Source organism: Lissotriton helveticus, chromosome 3_2 (assembly GCF_964261635.1).
Source record: "Lissotriton helveticus chromosome 3_2, aLisHel1.1, whole genome shotgun sequence".
Classification (NCBI taxonomy): Eukaryota; Metazoa; Chordata; class Amphibia; order Caudata; family Salamandridae; genus Lissotriton; species Lissotriton helveticus.
Window position 1 is genome coordinate 406682553 of NC_136062.1, and position 22526 is coordinate 406705078.

At 48.4% G+C, this 22526-nt stretch overlaps 1 protein-coding gene across 2 annotated transcripts in view; it reads left to right on the top strand.

Annotated features, from left to right (window-relative positions):
- Nucleotides 1–22526, top strand: part of PRR5L (proline rich 5 like) — a 222597-nt gene that overhangs the window by 98266 nt on the left and 101805 nt on the right. For both annotated transcript variants that reach the window (XM_078684331.1, XM_078684332.1), the window contains exon 5: nucleotides 21355–21412. In XM_078684331.1, the coding sequence (XP_078540457.1) occupies nucleotides 21355–21412 (58 nt within the window). The remainder of the gene's footprint in view (nucleotides 1–21354; nucleotides 21413–22526) is intronic.

Consider the following 22526-nt stretch of genomic DNA (forward strand, 5'->3'; position numbering starts at 1 on the left):
AATGCCCACAAAGTACATTCACATATAAGCATTTGCTAAAGTATATACAAGAGGTCTTGAATACTCGACCTAAAAAGCCTATTACACAAATAGACGGAAGTAAAATGCTGAGTCTCCTGTGGGTGCTTCCTACTAGGTACATACAGCTAACAAAATATTGAGGTTTGGCACAATATGTTAGAGTATAGACCAGAGATGCAAGAGCCGTCCAGATGCTTCCTCCTTCACCAAACACGCATTGTCTGGATGGGACGTGGATTCAGTCACCCCAACAGTAGTTCATTGAGTGTTCCCCCACAATTGTATCCTCCGCTCTATTGTGGATTCCACCTAAATTCTGGGCTCCGAGTTGGTTGTTGTTTAGTCCAAAAATACATCGGAATGGTTGAGACCAACTCTAGATTTGGACTAATCCAGGCCACAACCCACAGGTAGCTTCATCAGAAGGTCAGGCGTGTTGAGATAAAGCGTGAGGGGTGGGGTCAGCGGAAATGGTACGTGTGTCAAGTTTTCCCAAGGTAGCGCCATCTTGAAAAGGCTGTTGTCACCCACTCCGTGTATGTAAGGTTGGCAAGCTCTTTGCATTCTCTCAATTTTTATCAAAACCTTATTCTATCGCTGTAGAAAGTCTATAATAAGAGAGTTGAGTAGTATTGTACTAAAGAGAGCAGTCTTAGAGAGGCTCACTTTTCTTTTCCCTTACTGGGTGGTAGTGCTATATTTTGCATATTTGTAAAACTGTGGGTTATGTCCAGTTTTTAAAATGTATTTATAAAGTAGGCAGAGTTGTTGTAATCCCAGAGGCTAACCTATAGAATATTTTGTTAAATATTTGTAAGAAGGCTTTATCTCTCACCTGACCAAGTTAGAAAAGAACCAGAACGAAATTCTCGTAACACATCACTAAGAAAAGCCGGCTCAAGACTGGTCTGTGGGGTAACCTCGAGGCCAGAAGTGCCACGAGGCTGTTTTAATGACCGAATGTGCGCTATACAAATGCCAAGAACTCGACTAACAAATGGCCCCTTGCCCAAGTCGTACATTCACGTGGTTACTGGGTGAACGCGTGGGTTTGTGGGAGAGAAAAGCAATAAGAAATCAACTTAAAAACACGTGTTCTAAAAGCCAATATGAAAAAACTGTACTACATTGACAAAGCCCCTTGAAATTGCAGCGAGGCACTACCGCCCCTCCCCCCACCTCTCCTGATCTGTGGTTAAACATTAGGCAGTAAATGGACACTTGCCTGCCCGTAAATTTGCTATGATTACTAAGAAGTGGAAGTAACTTCTTTACACCTCCTCTTTTTCGGTTTGACTTTGAGTCATGACCCAAACAAGAGAGATAAAATCGCGTATTGTTATTCCATGTTGCTGTAAAAGTGATTTCCGGCAGTGACTCAAATGCTCCTAGCCAAACTCGTGGTTGTTTTTCAAGCCAGGGCTGTTGGGCTAGCTGTAAAGAACATATGTGTATGTTTTTAAATTAAACTTACTTGATGTTAATATTGTACAGTGCACCAGCACAAATTAACCTCGAATTTCAGATAACTCGTTTTACTTTTAGTTGGAGCCGCCCAGCAGCAGCTCAGTTACCGACCTCAGACACATGAAGCGCTGAGTTGGCAGCACCAGTGCTGTGTCCTGCGGCGAATGTTTCTTGCAGCAGGTGCATTGACTCACTGAGCCAGGTTACCGGCTTTGGAACCGGTCCAGGGCAGCGTTCATGCTTGGCTCGCTGAGCAGACCAATCTTAAACACGAATCCCTTTTGCATCTAATTATCATTCTGACACTGGTATCAAACGGGTGCAGTATGTAGGCGCACCTCATGGGCATTGATCAGGCAAGTCAGGAAATGCAAAAACATGAGCCTTCCAGTAAATATTTACTCAGTAGTGATGGAGACCGTTATGGTGTTCACTGGACAAGCCCATAAAGACGTAAAAAAACCCATGACCTCGCTGTGTTACATGATCAATATACCACCCATTAAAGATAAACAAATGCTTATTATTGCATTTTGTAATAAAGCATTTTAATTAAATGGGAAAAACACAGTGACCTGTAGTTGAAACTCTCAATTAATTTGGAAACTGAATGCACTTAAAAAATGTCAGTGCAGTCTGATGTGGCTGGAGTGCTCGAGTGTGGTTTGGTGACGTGCCACTCTACGTCATCAGCCTGCACTGATACCTGACGAGGACTATAATTAACTATAATTCCAGCAACCATTTTAGATTCTCTCATGGCCCACATCAAAGGTTCTAAAGCCAAAATAAAATGAAGCGGTGATCGGGAGCAGTATTTTCACTGAGACTAACTTATTGCACAATCCACACAACTTCATATTCACTCAAGTAAACTCGACATATACGAAGTGAAAAAACTAAATGTCACATGCACATAACAAAAAAGATATGCAGTACGAAATAGTATTGTGACTACTGTGTACTACATCAGTGCTTACTCAATGTCTACCATGTTACACTGTGCACCGTCTACAAATCTTGGAAAAGTGTCAAAAGTAATGCAACCACACTAGTTATGGTGTTTTACTCTTATAGTGTACATTCACTAGTGATAACTTTTTAATGTATTCTTCTTTCTCCCTTTGAACATCCTATTTCGCACCACTTCTTTCCTTGGGTCGAATCTATTCACCTTAAATGCCCACATTACCCCCTACGATAGTCTTGACCAACCATATTTTTTTTGTCCGGAGCCCGCCCACTGCTTACTATTAATTGGCTTCCCTGCCACTCATTTGGCTGCATTACCTCCTCGTCAGCCCTCCCCGTCCCAGTCCTAACTACATGAGCATAGCTCCTCCCACCAGAAACTCCCAAGCAACTTGAAACCCATCCCTTCCCTCCAGGCCACACCCATACCCTGAGGCATATAATCCAGTGACCTGCCAATCAACAACCTGTTTGTTTTTTCTGCGGAATCACTTCCGAGCAGACTTCGTCGAGGGGGGCACTGGAATTGGCCTCCTATCTGGTAAGTGTGAAACGGGATGTTAAGCGCCCGTTTTTAGCCCCTATTGTGCCTGTTTTTGTTTTACCTTGTGGGCATTTACTTTGAGTCCCTGCTGTAGCGGGACCATGGGGTTGGGGGTCCGGACTGCCTGGTGGTGGTGTCTCCCTGCTGCAGCCTCCCCTCTTCCGGGTTCGTTCCCTGCTCTAGCGGGTGCTCCCGGGGAGGGAGGGGGGGTGTGTGGCTGGCTTTTTCAGCACGCCGAGGGCGTGCCGGTTTGGCTTCTCTGTCTCTATCCATACTCTTGGTGCTCGTTTCTTTCGTGCCCGTGTTTTCCCCCTTTTTATTGCTTCCTGCAATCCTTGGTGGTGTCTGGGGTTGCGGGGAGGGGGGGGGGACTGCCTTTGTTTGGTCCGTGGGGGCCCGATGTTAAGGTTCAGTCCGACTTTGATCTTACCTAGGTTAGGTTCTCTTCCCCGCGTTTCTGTAGTTGGAGCTCCCTCTACTGGCGGTCCTAATTGCCATTTTTGTGTTGCTGGAGGGATTTGCATGGGGCTTGATTTCGAGTCTTGGCCTCTTCCTGCTCTGCTGTGGTGGGACCCCATGGTGTTTTTCCCCTGTCCTTGGCCTGTCTCTGCTGTCTGTGGGGGTCATTTGGAGTTTGGAGGCTCTGCTCTCCTGCAGTTCTGCTGGGGCGGTGGGGAGTTCTTACCTCTGGTTTCACTGGTTCCTGGGGCGGGGTCTTCTGGGTTTCTTCGTGTCCTTACAGTTGGGCCCTGTTCAATCATTTCCTTTTGTAGGTTGGTGGTCTTCACTGATAGGGCGGTTTGAAGCCCAGCCTTCGGTCCTGTGTAGGGATTGGCTCCCGGTCCAGGTGGCGTTCCCTGGTTGGCCCTTGGGGATTTTTGCTTGATTGGTCTGGGTATATCTTGGGGTCTGGGTTTCTGTTCTCCTGTTTACAACATGGAGGGTAGAGGTGCAGACGTGCGTGAGCTCGGCTGTGAGGATGGAGAGGTGGTCGCTGGTTCTTCCTCTGCTCCTTCCATGGCGGATATTCAGAAAATGATTGAGGCTGCTGTGGCGGCGGCCTTTGTGGCTCATGTTCCCAAGGGGCCTAAGAGACAGAAATTGGATGCCTCGGCTGAGGTGGATCCGGATGTTGACTCTGATGAGAAGGTGAAGGGTCGTTTTGTCCAAGGGGCTGACCTTCGCTGTGTTTTGCAGCATGTTCGGGACAATCTGGGATTCCCTGATCCTGTGGTGGGTGGAGAGTCTGAAGACTTCTTCGCCAATTACCTGAAGAAAGATCCGGAAAGCCTCCCCATTCATACGTCTGTGAGGAAGGTGCTGGAGGGGGAGTGGAAGGATGTTGACAGGCATGCCTTTCCCCGGTTTCTGGCTAAGAGGTATCCCTTGCAGGGATTCACGGAGGAGTTTCCGGCTGTGGTGAAAGTGGATTCTCTGCTGGCTGGTATGGCGTCTCAGAGCCTGGTGGTGTCTGAGGATGCGGTACCTTCTGATCCTGGGGACAAGCGGGTTGATGGGGCCTTGAAGCGGTCCTTTGCGGCCTCCAATCTGGCTGTTCGGTCTGCAGCTTACACCAGCTATCTTGTTCAGTCGCTTCTTAAGGACTGTCAGGGTATTTCTGCGCAGCTCATGCAGGATGAGGATCCCTCTGAGTCTTTGTCCATGTTGGAACAACAATTGCGTTTCATGGCTGACTTGTCCTTCGACTCCCTTAGTGCTGCGGCGGCGGCTGCTGGTGCATCGGTTGCTGCTAGGAGGCAGTTGTGGCTTAAGTCTTGGAAGGCGGAAGCTGCTCAGAAGGCGGCCGTGATGAAGATTCCCTTCACGGGCTCTAAGCTGTTTGGGGAGCCGTTGGAAGCTTTGATTAAAAAGACAGCTGAGGACAAGAAGTTGTTGGCTCCGGTCCGCTCTTCTCAGAAAGGGAAGTTTGCGGGCTTTTGGGCAAGCGTTTCAATCTAAGATGGCTGCTCAGCCCTTTCGTGGTAGGGGACGTGGCCGGGGTGTCCCTTCCTTCCACAAGTCCCGGGGTCAACAAGGTGCTTCCTCTTCTGCAGGTCCCTCCAAATCGTGACTATGTGATGGATTCCTTGAAGGTGCCGGTTGGGGGTCGCCTCACCTCTTTTTTGCCAGTCTGGGAGGAGTTCGTTCGGGATCTGTGGGTTCTGCAGGTGGTACGACTGGGCTACAGAATAGAATTTGGGACTCCTCCGGTGGATGTGTTCAAAGCTACCCCTGTTCCCAGGTCTCTGGCAAGATGTCGTGCTCTATTGGACGGAGTTCGGGACTTGGTGTCGAAGGGTGCTGTGGTGAGGGTGCCTGTGAGTCAACAGGGTCGGGGGGTGAACTCAATCCTGTTTTTGATCCAAAAGCCAAATGGGGACTTCCGTCCGGTCCTGTATCTAAAGGCGGTGAACTTGTGTGTCCCTCATCGGTCCTTCAAAATGGTGACTCTACAGTTGATTCTTCCCTTCCTGTCGGTGGGGGATTTCCTGACTTCTCTCGATCTACGGGATGCCTATTTTCATGTGCCAGTGCACGCGGATTCGCAGAGGTTCCTGCGTTTCTGTGTGGGGGTGGATCACTACCAGTTCCAGGTATTGCCGTTTGGCCTGTCTACCTCTCCGAGGGTGTTTACTAAGGTGTTGGCGCCCTTGGTGGGTTTGTTGCATGCTAAGGGTATACAGGTTTTCCCTTACTTGGACGATTGGTTGATTTCTTCCTCTTCTTTCCTTCAGGCTCAGTCACAGTCCCGGGAGGTTTGCAGTCTCCTTCAACGGTTCGGGTGGATTCTGAACTTGGAGAAATCCCATCTTCACCCCACTCAGGAACTGTTGTTCATTGGGGGGGTGTTCAACACCAGGTTGGGGAAGGTCTTCCTGTCGGAGCCCCGCAGACTGACTCTTGTGCACGAACTGAAGAAGGTGTTGGGGGCTCGGTCTTCCACGGCTCGCCAGTGGTTGCGTGTTCAGGGGCTGATGTCAGCAACTGTGATGATTGTTCCTTGGGCCCGTTTACACTTATACCCCCTTGTGAATCATCTTCTGGAGCATTGGGATCCGGCCTCTCTGGATTACGAGCTGTTGGTTCCGGGGGGTGTGTCCATCGCCCGGGAGTTGTCCTGGTGGCTGGTGGATCGGAACCTCTTGCAGGGCTCGCCCTTTGTGTCCCAGGTGAGGTTGGTCCTGACGACCGACGCCAGCGTACTAGGTTGGGGTGCGGTCTTGGGTCAGGAGTCTGTGCAGGGTCTTTGGTCTGTGCCGGAGGCGGAAATGTCCTCGAATTGGCGAGAATTGAAGGCGGTTCAGTTGGCGTTGTCTCATTTTCTGCCTTGGGTCCTCCAGAGGGATGTGATGGTGCGGTCCGACAACACGGTGGTGGTGTGTTATATCAACCGCCAGGGGAGCGCGAGGGTGGCTTCCCTCCATTTGTTGGCTCAAAGTATAGGCCTGTGGGCGGAGTCTCACTTGTTGTCTCTGAGGGCTTTACATCTGCCTGGGATTTTGAACTCGGAGGCGGATCGCCTGAGCAGGGTGTTTCCTTCCCTGTCGGACATGTGCCTGTCTCAGGATGTGTTTCGCTGCCTGATGGCCCGGTTCGGGGTCCCAGTGGTGGACCTGTTTGCGGCCCCGGGGAACGCCTTGAGGGAGACGTTTTGTTCTCTGGTTCGCTCTGCCGAGGTTTGGAGGGTGGTTGCCCTGTCCTTCCGGTGGGAGGGGGGCCTGATGTATGCCTTTCCCCCTATTGCCCTGCTGCCGCGTGTTCTGCTGAAGGTCAAGTTGGATCGGGCTTCGGTGATCCTGGTGGCTCCGGATTGGTCCAGGCGGCCTTGGTTCCCTCTGTTATTGAAGTTGGCAGTGGGTCCTTGCTGGAGGTTGCCAGTGGTCCCTTGTCCCTTGTCGTTTCCCCCTCTGTCTCTGGAGTGTCTGGTCCGCCTGAGGCTGGCGGGTTGGCTGTTGAGTGGATGAACCTTGTGGCGTTGGGGTGTTCTCCTTCTGTGGCGGAATTTATTCAGAGGTCCAGGCGCCCTTCGACTCTCAAATCCAATGCCCGGCATTGGGTTTCTTTTCAGTCTTGGTGTACGGCGCGTGGGTGGTCTACGTTGGCAGTGGATCCGGTATTGGTCTTGGACTTTTTGAAGGACGGCTTTGACTTGGGTCTGGCTGTGTCCTCCCTGAGGGCTCAGTGGGCTGCTGTTCGGGCCTTTCGGGGTTCGGTCTGTGACCCGGTGGTTCCCCTGGTGTCCCGTTTGTTGCGGAGTTGCTTCCTTCAGAAGCCTGTCATTCGGTCCTTTGCTCCTAGTTGGGATCTGCCTCTGGTTTTGGGGGCTTTGCAGGGGGCTCCCTTTGAACCTCTGCTGGAGGTGTCTTTGAGGTTTCTGACGATCAAGGTGCTGTTCCTGGTGGCTATTACGTCGGCCAGGCGGATTGGGGAATTGGGCTCCTTGCTTTGTTCGGCCCCTTTTTTACGTTTCTTTCCTGATCGGGTGGTACTGCGGCCTGATCCTTCCTTTGTTCCCAAGGTCCCTTCCTCTTTTCACTGCTCTGCGGATCTGGTTTTGCCTGTTTTTTGTCCTGATCCTCTTTCAGAGGTTGAGGTGCGGCTGCACTGTTTGGACGTTCGGAGGGCTCTGAAGATCTATTTGTTGCGTACTGGGCCGTTTCGTAAGGTGGAATCCCTTTTTGTGACCTTTGGCCTGGCTGGTCAGGGTCTTAAGCCTTCTGGGGCTACCCTCAGTCGTTGGCTGCGTTGGGCTGTGGGTGCTGCATATGAGGCCTGTGGTGTGTTGGCTCCTGGGTCTGTTCAGGGGAGGTCGACTCGGGGGGTGGCGGCTTCCTGGGCTTGTTTTCAGGGGGCTTCCATGGCTGAAATCTGCAGGGCCGCTACCTGGAGTTCTCCGCACACCTTTATGTCCCATTATCGTTTGGTGGTTGGGGGGACTGATTCTGCTGGGTTTGGGGACGCTGTGTTGCGTTCTACTCCGGTGGTGTGACTTTCTGTGCTTTAATAAAGTCTGTTTTTTTTTTTTGCTACTGAGTGAAGCCGATTATTGCTTTGGTATCTGCTCATGTAGTTAGGACTGGGACGGGGAGGGCTGACGAGGAGGTATTGACCGGTTACTCACCGGTAATATTCATTACTCCGAGTCGTAGCCCTCCCCGTCCCAGTCCAGGTTCCCATCCCTCCCTCCCTGTTTCGGCTTCTTGTGCTTGTTGGGTACAGGTTGTTGATTGGCAGGTCACTGGATTATATGCCTCAGGGTATGGGTGTGGCCTGGAGGGAAGGGATGGGTTTCAAGTTGCTTGGGAGTTTCTGGTGGGAGGAGCTATGCTCATGTAGTTAGGACTGGGACGGGGAGGGCTACGACTCGGAGTAATGAATATTACCGGTGAGTAACCGGTCATTCTATTTGAGTTGAGTCCCAACTTATCAATCTTGTGTTTGTCCCTCCCATGGAGCATTGCATCTTTACCACCTCTTTTGTGTGGCGGGCTTCTCTGCTACCACTGCTGCTTTTCAAGTACTACTTTTTCTTTTCTGTTAATTACTCCACAAGAGTGCATGTGTTTTTTCAGTTGTCGCCCCCATGTATTTCTCTCCCTTTGCACTCTGTTGCTCACTGTCGCCCTTCCCACCCACTACATTTTGTGTGCTCTCTCACCCTCCGTTTTTCCTCCCCCCCCCTACCTTCCAAGTTGGTTTATCCCCCGCCCATAATGTTGCTTCCCCAACCTGCAACCTCTGTCTTTGCTGAGTGTTACTTTTCCTCCCCACTCAGACGTCTGTGTTGCTTCCCCGCACCCTACTTTTTTTTAAAAAAAGGTTTGTTTCTCCTCCCCACCCAGGGTCGGCTTTAGCGCTAGTGGCTCCAGGTGCAAAAATAATTTTTGGCGCCCCCCCACCCCATGACCGCCTCCTCTGATTCTCTAACTACCATCGAGCAACAGTGCTCTTCATCTCTCCAATTGTTAGTTATTGCTAAACACAGTGCCCCTCCCCGTGGTCAGCGCCCCCTCTAAAGGTCAGTGCCCAGTGCGGCTGCACCGGTCGCACTGCCCTGAAGCCTGTTCAGTCCCCACCCCCGCATTGCTTCCGTCCTACCTCTGTGTTGCCCCACACACACCCTCTTACTCCTCATCTCCACGTCCGTGTGTTGCTACCCCATCTGCTCTTAATAGAAAAAATACCACATCTTTTTTCTTTTTATTTGCCAGTCCAACTCAGATTAAGAAATAAAATGAGTGGGCTTGTCAGTTTATATGCTACGCAGTATGCATGCCTACAAAATGACACGTCTGACAGTGTCCTAGGCATTTTTGTTTTTATTTAACCATGCTGTACAGCATCAGGCACACCTATTGGTTTTGCCAATGCTTGTTACTTACAAAGTAAGTAGAGCTGTTATTCTGCTGATCTATTCTAAGAAAGTTATTCCAATCTTTGTCCTGCTGCTGGTCAGAGTTTATCGTCAGATGTGCCATGTACTGAACTTTTCTGTACCTCGCACACCTCATCCGGTTGGTTCCGACCACCAAGAATCAATCATTCATCCAGTTTATCTGGTTCAGTGAAGCTGGTGTAACTTCACCTCCATGTTGGAGGCCCTGGAGTCTGGAGTCCAGCCAATGCTGTCCTGTCAATGTGTATATATAAATGTGTACATTGTACAAGGGTGTGAGTGGACGGCGCATTCTTCACTCTGGTGGTTTAATGGGCGATGAGCAACGTCATGAACATAAACACGTTTTTCTGCATTTTCCAGAGTTTCTAGCGTCTGATGAGCTCTGACACTAAGAGAGTCTGAGAAACTCTGAGACTAAGAGTCTGCCTCTATACCTGTTCAGGATCGCCCAAGGAGATAGAGAGGAGTCTAACACGAGGACCTCTCTATGGCTCTGCAGCTCACCTTACAGACATGCACAGGAGCACACAAGGCATCTGAGCAGGGAGATTTACTGGGGTCTTATTTTATAGTCGGTGGTGAGCTGGCTCTGACTCTACCTCTGGCATAATCCAGCTACAGACGAAAGACTGGACGGGGAGGTTCACACTAAAGAGGCTTGCTTACATGTGTGGAACAGACCGCCAGTGTGACTAGAGCCAAACAGATGGCAGGTGAATGTCAGCAACAGTTCGTTCCCCTTGACCCTTTACACATATGTATTATGAGCTCTTGTTTCGCGTGGACCACTAGTCTGTCTCCTGTGTCTATAGTTAGTTTGTTTTCTTGGATGAGACTTCTGGGTCTGTAAGATTTCTCTCCCCCTCATAATCTGTGGATAGTATTGGTGCATTCTTGTGCAGGAGAAGGCTGACTTACTATGTCAATATAGGTACATCAGAAATTCACTATACATTTTTCTCCAAAACCTTGTTTTTCGGAAAAAATGTTACATCCAAATGTCCAAATAGAATGCTGACTGTGGCTTTGAACTTTCTTCCACCAGACCACTGGCTGCTCTTCCCAGAACTCCCAAGATTGACCAGTTAGGTAGCTTGTGGCGGAAGGCTCAGACATCCCAAAAACAGGCTCCATCTGGCTTGAGTTCATCTGGCCAGCAGTTCTTTCTGGCCAGCAGAGGCTAAGGTACTAGCCCAAGGAGTGGTGAGAACACCCTTAGTTGTGCATGATAGTTTGGGTGGCCGTTTTGGGCCGGCCAAATAGTCATGCACATTTTGCATGTTCTTCACTGGCTGTATTGCACATCCTGGGTGGAGGACATGCCCAGGCTCAAAGTCCCTGTCTGAGCACCAAAGCGCGGCACTCAGACCAATCACTACACTGTTGTCATGCTGATGACACCGTGATTGGCTGGGGAGCCGGTGTGCTTCCTGTGTGTTGACAACCGAAGAGGAACGGGAGTTGGTGGCCGGCTTGCAGGTTAGTGGATTTTCTGATGGTCTCAGTCCAAGTATTCTCTCGCCCTTCCCCAGCCTCCACTCATTCCATCCCCGCCCACCCCTAACTGCCAAGACAAGTTGATCTACACTTCTCAAAGTACCAGGATATCTCTCCCGGATTTCCTCGGATAAATACATTTACTTCTTCAAGTCAGTGGCTTCAGTACTGTAGTCAAACATGAGCAAAATGGCGTCCACCTTTCTCACCACAAACTTCCTTTCAAAGTGAAAAGGTTACAACGAAAAGTCCCTGAAGGTATTTTGATATTGCTTTATATTTGTCTAAAGGAACCAGCATTTTGCAGACAGTGGTGCCGCGGGACCCTCTCCACCGTTCTTGAAATGGGAAAAATACTCTGTGATCCCATAAATTAGGAATTAATGGCCGAAAGCAAAAAAGTCGGTGGAATCATGAGGGGTTAAGTCAGGGGAGGTGGAGTCTGACAATTTACACATTTATATTGTTTTTAAATCGGTTAGTAGAAATTGTCAAGAATGAGAAATGTAACCGCAAAGTATGTTGTGCCAAGATTTCTGTATACCTAGCAATGTCCACGGTGTTACAGTAAAGGGAGGTAGAGTTTTTTCAATAAGTCAATAGAGCATTTGATGTCCAAGTGCAGATAGATCCAGGCCTGGTTCTCTGGGGATGGGCATTCTCCTTGGCCATTTCCACTACATCTTTGATAGGGGACCGCTTGCTATAGCGTTGATGGTGATGATCCAAGTAGTGCTTAATTTCTACCCGTGGTTTATGGTGCTCGGCACCAGCACTTAATTGTCAACTCTAGCACTTGTGATAGTCTGCCACAATGTGGCGCTGTAAGGCTAATTTAGAGATGGCCACCGCAACAGTTAATTATTAACTCAAAATACATACAAAATTAATATTAACTGCCGTGCAAGCCCTTTTTATAGTTTGGGGGGCCTGAAATAGTCCGAATTGTCACACTTACAGGAGTGCGATGGTTAGCAGTTGCGTTGTTCCGATCATTTGGCAGCATGAGGGGGTCATTGTGTGATACAAGCTGCAGTGGCCTGCTGACGAGAGCAGTGGCCCTTTTTGTTTTTTTATTTTCTTTACAAATTAAGCACTGTAACCAAGTAACATTGGCATAATCGGGGGAGAGCACTCCACCTGTATTACAGACTCGGTGTAATAGCTATGGGACATAACCATGTAGGAGATCCCGCTCTCTGAGTGAAACAATCTGAAAGAATCAGAGACGAGCTGAAAACCCCTCCATACAGATTCCGGCATGTGAAAAGCGTCAATTACTTTTCTGTAAATACCTCATTGTGCTGCGGCTCGTACCAGGTGAATTTTCCCAGGTAATCTGATTTCGTAGCTCCTGGACACCTCCCTTGATACCTAGGAGCTATATGGTGCCCTAGTCTAATAACGTAACATGTATTTGTAATTTTATTGATCTTAGAAGGATGAAAGGCTGAGTGACAATGCCAGGATTTGTACCTATGATCTTGAGATCAAACACAAGCCCCGACAAAGGATGCATTCGTCCACTAAGGCACCTGATCCGGCCATTCGAGCGTCATTACATTGGATTTGCCCCTGTAATTAATCACTGTATGATTGGGAGGCCTTTGGTTTAGGCGTTGTTAGTCGTGGGAAGGTTGAGTTGGGTTAAAGTTGTATTTGTAAGCTGAATAGTTCCACAGTTTCATACGTCTTTATTTCGGTAAAGTTCCACGCCGGCCCATTGGTAGTAGGCCATGGTATATGCAGCATGGGCATGAATAAAAGCAGTTGAACCATAACCGCAATACCTTGGGTAGTAATAAAGACTTACTAGTGAGTGTTCTGTAAGTAGTTAGTTTAGTTACTTCAGGGGGCTGATCTTTTAATATAGGTGTCAGGGGAAGGTGCCTGGGGTCTCTGTCCATGGCGCCTACATCTTACAGCTCGTACATAACCTCTTACAGACACAACTTGACAAAACTAAAATCTTTGCCCAAAATAAGTTTTTTCTCTTTAGCACTAATGCAGAGTATAAGCAGGGTGTTATGTTTCTTACAGGGCGTTGGCACCGTGGTGTTACGTTCCAGCTACAGAGGGAGTGCTGCTGGCACTTTAAGGGAGGCATTTGTGTAGGGCCCAAAGGGCCAAATTCCACAGAGGAAGGCGTGCGTTCCTTGGACAATCGAACATTCCATCCTGTCCTTTGTTCGAGTATATTCCGATGCCCCCCTGTGACAGGAACAACCTATCGATTCTGTGCTTGACTGCAAACTATCTTACTACAGCGCCAAGAAGACCAGGTGCAAGGCCCTCACACAATTCTGGGGGGCTATCTTTTAAAATGGAAGGTGCCTGGGGTCTGCCCAGGGTCCCCTACTCTCAGGATCCGGCCCGACGCCAGGGTCCGGAATTGTTTTTATCACAGACACATTAAATTAGACCGCCTAACACGTCGCAGCGCTTAGAAACCGCCCAGGGTTTTCTCTCTCGATACATTCGCTTATTATGATCTTTGCACATTATTTGTGCCTTCCAGCCAGTGTATTCAACGTTGTTTGATAGAAATGTCGTACAGATTTTTACAGTTGTACTGTTTAAAAAAGTTTTGGACCAATGTTTTGTTTGTTGGAAGTAGTTACAACCCAACTGCTGTCATCTACGTGAAAGGTACATACGAGATTCGGTGCTTTAATGAAAACTGCATGCAGGGCCGTATTGCATGTATTGGCATAAACTGCCCGAGTCCGACGTGTGGCCGGCTTTGGCCCAGCCTGGCTCGCGAAAGCCTCGGCCTATCTCGAAATTTTCGCGGCTTCACCACAGCGCAGGGCACTTCTAGCGGGGACGGCACTTCCAAGAAATGCACTTTGCTAAAACGGATGTTACCGCTGGGTGTACAGCCAGGGACCTCCGATCATACACCACAGTTTATCAGAACTCCATGCAAACAAGCAGGTGAGGGCGGTGGGCCAGCCTCCAAGCGACCGCGTCTGCACTATCTCCTTTGTGAATACAAACCTGTGTCGGAGTGTGCTTGGTTGTGATTAAAGGCCTTTAGTGTGTGCCCCAGTGCCAGAGTAGCATGTCTGTGAATCAAAACCTTTATTGTGAGCCCCCGTGCCAGAGTGGAGTCGAGTATAGTGTGCATGTTTGTGAATAAAAATACTTTCTTGTGTACCCCGTAAGGCCCATACTAGTGATAAGCCTACGCTTGTCCATATTAGATTCTTTGTGGTGAGTATAAACCTTTGTGTGCTCTGTTCCACAGAGGAGTGTAGTGTACATGTTTGTGAATAAAATACTTTATTGTGAGCCCCCGTGCCAGAGAAGTGTAGTGTGCATGTTTGTGTATAAAATACTTTATTGTGAGCCCCCGTGCCAGAGAAGTGTAGTGTGCATGTTTGTGAATAAAATACTTTATTGTGAGCCCCCGTGCCAGAGAAGTGTAGTGTGCATGTTTGTGAATAAAAACCTTTATTGTGAGCCCCCGTGCCAGAGAAGTGTAGTGTGCATGTTTGTTAATAAAAACCTTTATTGTGAGCCCCCGTGCCAGAGAAGTGTAGTGTGCATGTTTGTGAATAAAATACTTTATTGTGAGCCCCCGTGCCAGAGAAGTGTAGTGTGCATGTTTGTGAATAAAAACCTTTATTGTGAGCCCCCGTGCCAGAGAAGTGTAGTGTGCATGTTTGTGAATAAAATACTTTATTGTGAGCCCCCGTGCCAGAGAAGTGTAGTGTGCATGTTTGTGAATAAAAACCTTTATTGTGAGCCCCCGTGCCAGAGAAGTGTAGTGTGCATGTTTGTTAATAAAAACCTTTATTGTGAGCCCCCGTGCCAGAGAAGTGTAGTGTGCATGTTTGTGAATAAAAACCTTTATTGTGAGCCCCCGTGCCAGAGAAGAGTGTAGTGTGCATGTTTGTGAATAAAAACCTTTATTGTGAGCCCCTGTGCCAGAGAAGTGTAGTGTGCATGTATATGAATAAAAACCTTTGTGTGCCCCCGTGCCAGAGAAGTGTAGTGTGCATGTATATGAATAAAAACCTTTATTGTGAGCCCCCGTGCCAGAGAAGTGTAGTGTGCATGTATGTGAATAAAAACCTTTATTGTGAGCCCCCGTGCCAGAGAAGTGTAGTGTGCATGTATGTGAATAAAAACCTTTGTGAGCCCCCGTGCCAGAGAAGTGTAGTGTGCATGTTTGTGAATAAAAACCTTTATTGTGAGCCCCCGTGCCAGAGAAGTCTAATGTGCATGTATGTGAATAAAAACCTTTATTGTGAGCCCCCGTGCCAGAGAAGTGTAGTGTGCATGTTTGTGAATAAAAACCTTTATTGTGAGCCCCCGTGCCAGAGAAGTGTAGTGTGCATGTATGTGAATAAAACCCTTTATTGTGAGCCCCCGTGCCAGAGAAGTGTAGTGTGCATGTATGTGAATAAAACCCTTTATTATGTGCCCCCGTGCCAGAGAAGTCTAATGTGCATGTATGTGAATAAAACCCTTTATTGTGACCCCATGCCAGAGAAGTCTGGTGTGCATGTATGTGAAAAAAAACCTTTGTGAGCCCCCGTGCCAGAGAAGTGTAGTGTGCATGTTTGTGAATGAAAACCTTTATTGTGAGCCCCCGTGCCAGAGAAGAGTGTAGTGTGCATGTTTGTGAATAAAAACCTTTATTGTGAGCCCCCGTGCCAGAGAAGTCTAATGTGCATGTATGTGAATAAAAACCTTTATTGTGAGCCCCCGTGCCAGAGAAGTGTAGTGTGCATGTTTGTGAATAAAAACCTTTATTGTGAGCCCCCGTGCCAGAGAAGTGTAGTGTGCATGTATGTGAATAAAACCCTTTATTGTGAGCCCCCGTGCCAGAGAAGTGTAGTGTGCATGTATGTGAATAAAACCCTTTATTATGTGCTCCCGTGCCAGAGAAGTCTAATGTGCATGTATGTGAATAAAACCCTTTATTGTGACCCCGTGCCAGAGAAGTCTGGTGTGCATGTATGTGAATAAAATCCTCTCTTGTGAGCCCCCCCTCCGTTCTTAGAGAGGATTGTCTTATACATGCTTGTGAGTATAACCTTTGTGAGCGACTTGCGCCAGAGGAGTACCGTGGGCATGTTTGCGAATAAAAACCTTTCTTTGTAGCCCCCTCTGCCAGAGAGAAGTGTAGTGTGCATGTTTGTGAATAAAAACCTTTATTGTGAGCCCCCGTGCCAGAGAAGAGTGTAGTGTGCATGTTTGTGAATAAAAACCTTTATTGTGAGCCCCCGTGCCAGAGAAGTCTAATGTGCATGTATGTGAATAAAAACCTTTATTGTGAGCCCCCGTGCCAGGGAAGTGTAGTGTGCATGTATGTGAATAAAAACCTTTATTGTGTGCCCCTGTGCCAGAGAAGTGTAGTGTGCATGTTTGTGAATAAAAACCTTTATTGTGAGCCCCCGTGCCAGAGAAGAGTGTAGTGTGCATGTTTGTGAATAAAACCCTTTATTATGTGCCCCCGTGCCAGAGAAGTGTAGTGTGCATGTATGTGAATAAAAACCTTTATTGTGAGCCCCCGTGCCAGAGAAGTGTAGTGTGCATGTATGTGAATAAAAACCTTTGTGAGCCACCGTGCCAGAGAAGTCTAATGTGCATGTATGTGAATAAAAACCTTTATTGTGAGCCCCCGTGCCAGAGAAGTGTAGTGTGCATGTTTGTGAATAAAAACCTTTATTGTGAGCCCCCGTGCCAGAGAAGTGTAGTGTGCATGTATGTGAATAAAACCCTTTATTGTGAGCCCCCGTGCCAGAGAAGTGTAGTGTGCATGTATGTGAATAAAACCCTTTATTATGTGCCCCCGTGCCAGAGAAGTCTAATGTGCATGTATGTGAATAAAACCCTTTATTGTGACCCCATGCCAGAGAAGTCTGGTGTCCATGTATGTGAAAAAAAACCTTTGTGAGCCCCCGTGCCAGAGAAGTGTAGTCTGCATGTTTGTGAATAAAATCCTCTCTTGTGAGCCCCCCCTCCGTTCTTAGAGAGGATTGTCTTATACATGCTTGTGAGTATAACCTTTGTGAGCGACTTGCGCCAGAGGAGTACCGTGGGCATGTTTGCGAATAAAAACCTTTCTTTGTAGCCCCCTCTGCCAGAGAGGAGTGTGGTGTGTATGATTGTGAATAAAAGCTTTGATTGTGAGCCCCCGTGCCACAGTAGCATAGCGTGCATGTGTGTGACTACACACCTGTCTTTTGAGCCCCCCATCCCATCTCCGAGATGAGTGTGCTCTGCATGTCTGAATATAAACGGTGACCCCAGTGCCAGTGCGGGGTGCAGCGCGCGTTTGTGTGAATAGAAGCCTTTCTTCGAGCCCACGTGCCAGCGATGAGTGTCATGTACATGTTTTCTCTCCTTGTTTCTTTTCTTCCTTGGAAGGCGGGCCGACGCCTGGCACTGAGCCAGGACAAGAACCCACAGTAGCCGGATTCATCTAACCCAGATGGGCCGGGGGGGGGAGCGGTGGCTTGCACGCCCTCCCGGCGGAAGAGGCAGTGTAGTGGTACTGATGCTACGGGCCCTCAGGCGGGCACTACAAGTGCCCCTCCTGGCCCTCGGCTCGGCAGTAAAGTGGGGGTGCCGTGGCCCTCAGCGCCGGCTGCTTGAGGGATGGCGGCGCCCCTAGAAGTGGTGGTGAAAATGAGTAACTGTTTAGATAACTCTGAAGGCGACACACCGCACGAATCCATCACTCGCTGACCTCTCGGTGGGGCTTACGGGTTAAGTGCACTTCGTACAAGGGGCGGACTTGGCACTTCTCCCTTCTGACGTCGATTACTAGGTAACCGCAACGTCTTTTATGTGCAATGATCATAACCCGTCGTAAGTACAGTAAAACTAATAAAGGCGTCACTGGGTGGCAACTTTAGGGCTCATTGGGAACCCTGCACGGAAACCGTCAGCAGTGGCTGCACTTGTGCACGCGATGAAACCTGCCAAAGTGAGCGCGGTGTCAACGTCCTAGAACACAGACAGAGGGGTGAGACCAGGACAAGCTGGAGGGACTGAACTGAAAGTGCCTCAGGCCGCTGGCACCACTGTGACTGTCCACCACAACAGATGCAAAAACACAATGAATGCACTTCATACACGTCAAAAACTGAAGTAAGGCTCACGAGGGGAGGGTGAAGCTGGAAACGGTGCACAGAAAGTATGGCCGCTACCCTGCCCTGCTTTCTGGGGGAAACGGTGGTGGCAGAAACTTACTGAACAAAAAAAAACGGACTGGCAGCCTCTCCCTTGGAAGTGCAAACTCTCTCAGGCTAGAACTACGTCCCCTCCTCCCTTCCCACTCCTTCCCCCTCCAATCAGATTTAGAAAGGAAACAAGCATTGGCATTGCCAATAGGTCTCGCTTGTGGGACCTTATAAGTATTTAGTTTTGCAGCACAATATCCGATTATGCAACAAGGATATTGTGCTGCAAAACTAAATACTTATAAGGTCCCACAAGCGAGACCTATTGGCAATGCCAATGCTTGTTTCCTCTTTTTATGTGTGCTGCATTCTGCGGAACACATAGGAAGAGGACAAAGCCTCACACAATGTAGTGCCGCAACCTCGCTTGCCACGCTGCGCTGCGTGACCTTTACATAAATCTAGCCCTGTTTCCCTATTCCCTCAGAAGTGAACTCAAATGCCACTACTTTCTTCTTCTAGAGAGGCTTGAACGCAAGGCAAAAATCGTTGTTCTTGTCACAGCTTGTGCATTTATTATTGTCACACTGGTAAATTAAGTAAGCCTTTCCAGGTTGGTTTTCATTCAGCCTTTGAAAGCCGTTTCTAGTGCATGCCTTGAAGTTCTCATATTCCAGGGCTCTTTTGTCTTTGTCCAGTTTCTCCAAGTGACTCTGTGGAAAGTGGGTATTTGTGTAAACGAAATACATATCTATGTTTTCCTTATTTTTCCAATCGTCAAAAGGTGCTTCATTAAGGGGGAGGATAATGTCAAATGGCCCTTCTCCAAAGCAGCGGCCGCTGCAGGGCGTGTTCGTCGTGTAGAAGATGACGCAACCACCATCGTCCATCTTGTCCCTGACAGACTTAAGTTGGGCAAACTCTTTGGCAAGGGGCACCTTCCCCTTGTTTGAAAACAACATAACTTCTGGTTCCGTGGTAAACTATTGTTCTTGGAATGCGTTGTGTGCGCACAAAGAGACGCAGATGTCCGAGTCAGAAGTTTTGTTGTTGTTTTAAATGCTTTAGCTGCGCAGCATGGCTAAAACAATTAGCAAAGAAAATAGGTCCCAACGGGTAGAGCTATTGGCTTTGTCAATGCTAGTTAATATCTAGGCATGATTCTTACGTCATAATGCCCTCTGTTTGCTTATGTCTAGTTATGTTTTACATTCCAATGTGTGCTTTTGTTAGATGCAAGTTGTGTTTTGTCTACCTGGAACCTCTTTGCTTGATGGTGTCTTGTTCGGAGGCTGTTTTTCATCCCCTGGACGGTCCACTTGGTCTAATGTCTGTTCCGTGAGTGTTACGTCAGGTGGCATTTGGAAAGCACCGCACTGCCATTCACCGGGCTTCTTGGCGCTTTGCAGCTTGCTGCGCTCTCACGCGGTCACGTGCCTGACCATCAGAAACAGAGAGACACCCAGGGGACGGTCGGTGCAACAATGCAGAGCCAATGTGGTATTTATATAAGAGATATATATATATATATATAATATATGGTATACATATAAGAGACTTGGAGCAAAATTGTGAGCGCTCGTTGTTTATGACACCACGTCCAAGTTTAAGGGCAATGTAGTTCAGGCTTTCGTCAGCCGTTTTCTGAGGTAAAAGGGGCTTGAACTCGCTACTGATCCCCTGGGAGCACTGTAGTTTGTCGAGAACCATGAGGAAGGCAAATTGTTTCAAACCCGGATGGGACTCTGTCCCAGAATGAAATTCCTCGTGAAATCTAGACACAAGAAAATTGTTGTCAATACTGTAACTACGATTAAAAACAAAACACAGAAGACAGACACTTTACAGTACTTGAATAAAAACTGAGCTAGTCACACTAGTAGTATGGTAATTCTGAGGTCAAAACAATATAGTACCCCTCGTGTTCACGCAGCTCAAGCTGAAGGAGGAGGGGGTGCGAGCGATGAGGGAACACGGCCTGGGGAAAGCTGGCTGGGGAGGGGGAGGAGAAATGCAAGGAAGGCTGTGTGCGGCGTAATTAGGGGAGGAGAAGCCGAGAAGCCGCAGAGCGCACGCTGGGCGAAGCCCTTTGATGTGCTGTGCGGCAAATGGAGGGAGGCTGATGCGCGTTCATGTTTGAACACGTGGTTCACGTGAACTTCATGAAAACCGCCAGCAAAAAGCTGGTGGTTTCATGAAGATTTTCGCCACTTGAATTCTCGCTCCGCTCGATGCGCATGCGCGCATCGATAGGTCGCGAGACCTAAAAAACGTACACGCACTCCTTTCCAGGATCGGCTCTAAGGATCTGGAGTTCCTTCCAACCAAGATTTGGTCAAACTCATTAACCCACATTTCCAAAACAGAGGTGAAAAACATCCTAATTAACAGATTCTTCTCATAAAGTATTAGTGATCTTGTTCCCTTCATACAGTGGATGCCACAATGAAATTAATACCGATAGAGAACAGAAGCCTGAGCTTAATTTGCGCCGGTGCTTTCCGATGCTCGGCATTGGCACTTAATTGACAACACTGGAGCTTGACAGTCTGCCTCAAAGTTGTGTCGCTAATTTAGAAATGACCACAAAAACAATTAACTTGTAATCTAATATGCATTAAACAGGGCTGGTACCTACCGCCCAAGCCATTCTTCTCGGTTCGGGGGCCTTGTATAGTCTGAATTGTCACACTGTCGGTTAGTAGTTGTGTTACTATCGTTGGCAGCATGGCAATGGCAGTGTGAGTTGCAAGCTGCAGTGGCCAGGCTCCTGGTGAGAGCCCTGGTACTTTTTTTGTTCAAATTAAGCACTGACAGTACTCCCCACCCCTCCCATAACTGGAATGGCTCTGGCTCACAGCAGACTCATGACACCATCATGTAGAATCTATCATAGTGCCTTATAAATGAGTGACTGACGTGTAACAATCTCTCTATTCCAACACACCAGGTCCTACTTGAGCCTACAGCGTTTGATCAATGTTTTTGTGTATCTGTTTCATGATTCAGTCATCTGTTTTGGTTCATGCTTTTTCGATCACATGTGCAGCGCTCTGATACCCTTGAGTCGTAGTCACGCTTTATAAAACACCCTGAATTAATAAATAAAAAATGCGAGGGTAGAGCTTGAGACCATGTTTTCTCTGTGCCTCAGAGTATGTACGGTGGGGTATCCCGGAGAACCCATAAACCCTGATCCCAAATAGTTTCAAAGTCTATGCTTCCAAGTCTCTAGAGCGCTTAGAAACGTTCACTATAGCGCCAATGTTCTCTTAGCCCTAGTAACCCGTTTTCCTTCGGTTTGTTTTCAGAACCAGCTTCTTGCAAAAGGGTTGATGCTGTTGGAGGAAAAAGTGAAGCTGTATGAAGGTGAGTGAGGCTGCGGTCAGAGTGGGAGGGTCCCCCTCTCTTTGCTGAGGTCACCCCCGGTTCCCGTCATCCCCCCGGACCCTCCCGCCCGCCCTGTGACTCACCGCCCAGCACGAGGAGGGCCGCGCCTTGTCCACAGAGCGCTGCCCCGTGCTTTGCTAGAGTTCATGTTGTGTGGCTGTGTGAAAAGTGCTGTGTATATCCGGCAGTGACCCGAGGCATGTGGCGTGCGCCTTGAAAAGAGATGTTTTTTCCAGCACTAACTCGAGGCATGTGGCGCGCGCCTGACGAGGGCCGAGGGGGTGACGGCCGTGCTCGGGCGGGGGTTTCCATTCGCCGATTTCTCTTGTCCTGTGTACTTTCTGAAAACTGACCGTGAACGGATGTCAGTAACTCTGTCTTATGAAAACTACAAAAGGTCGAGTGTGGTTCCCACCTAACTTTAACTACGTGTGTGCAACAACGATCACGTGCCCCTTACACCCCTGCAAGCTAATTGGAGGAAAGAGGACAATGGTCATAGTCCGCTAGCGCATCAGCCAATGAGATGTAATCATCAAACTGGCCCACAAGGTGGAAAAGTTTAAATTGTCGCATTACCATGTGAACACACCGAACACAAACTATTGAAGACACCCCAGAACTTCTACAGGCCCAGACACAAGGAAATTCACATTGTACACATTTCCGTGATTAAGTTCAATCTATCATAGATAATACCGTTCCCAAATGTTTCTTTCTCCGGATTGCCACATTTGTAGGGAATCGATCCTAAGCGGAATGATTTAGCCTGCTGTCATCGAAGGTTTTTGTAGACCTTGGTCCTCACGTTGGCTACAGGCCCTCAATCACAAGCAGGCCTACAGGCCCTCATTCACAAGAAGGCCTACAGGCCATCATTCACAAGAAGGCTACAAGCCCTCATTCACAAGAAGGCCTACCGGCCCTCATTCACAAGAAGGCTACAAGCCCTCATTCAGAAGTAGGCCTACAGGCCCTCGTTCACAAGAAGGCCTACAGGCCATCATTCACAAGAAGGCCTACAGGCCATCATTCACAAGTAGGCCTACCGGCCCTCATTCACAAGTAGGCCTACCGGCCCTCATTCACAAGA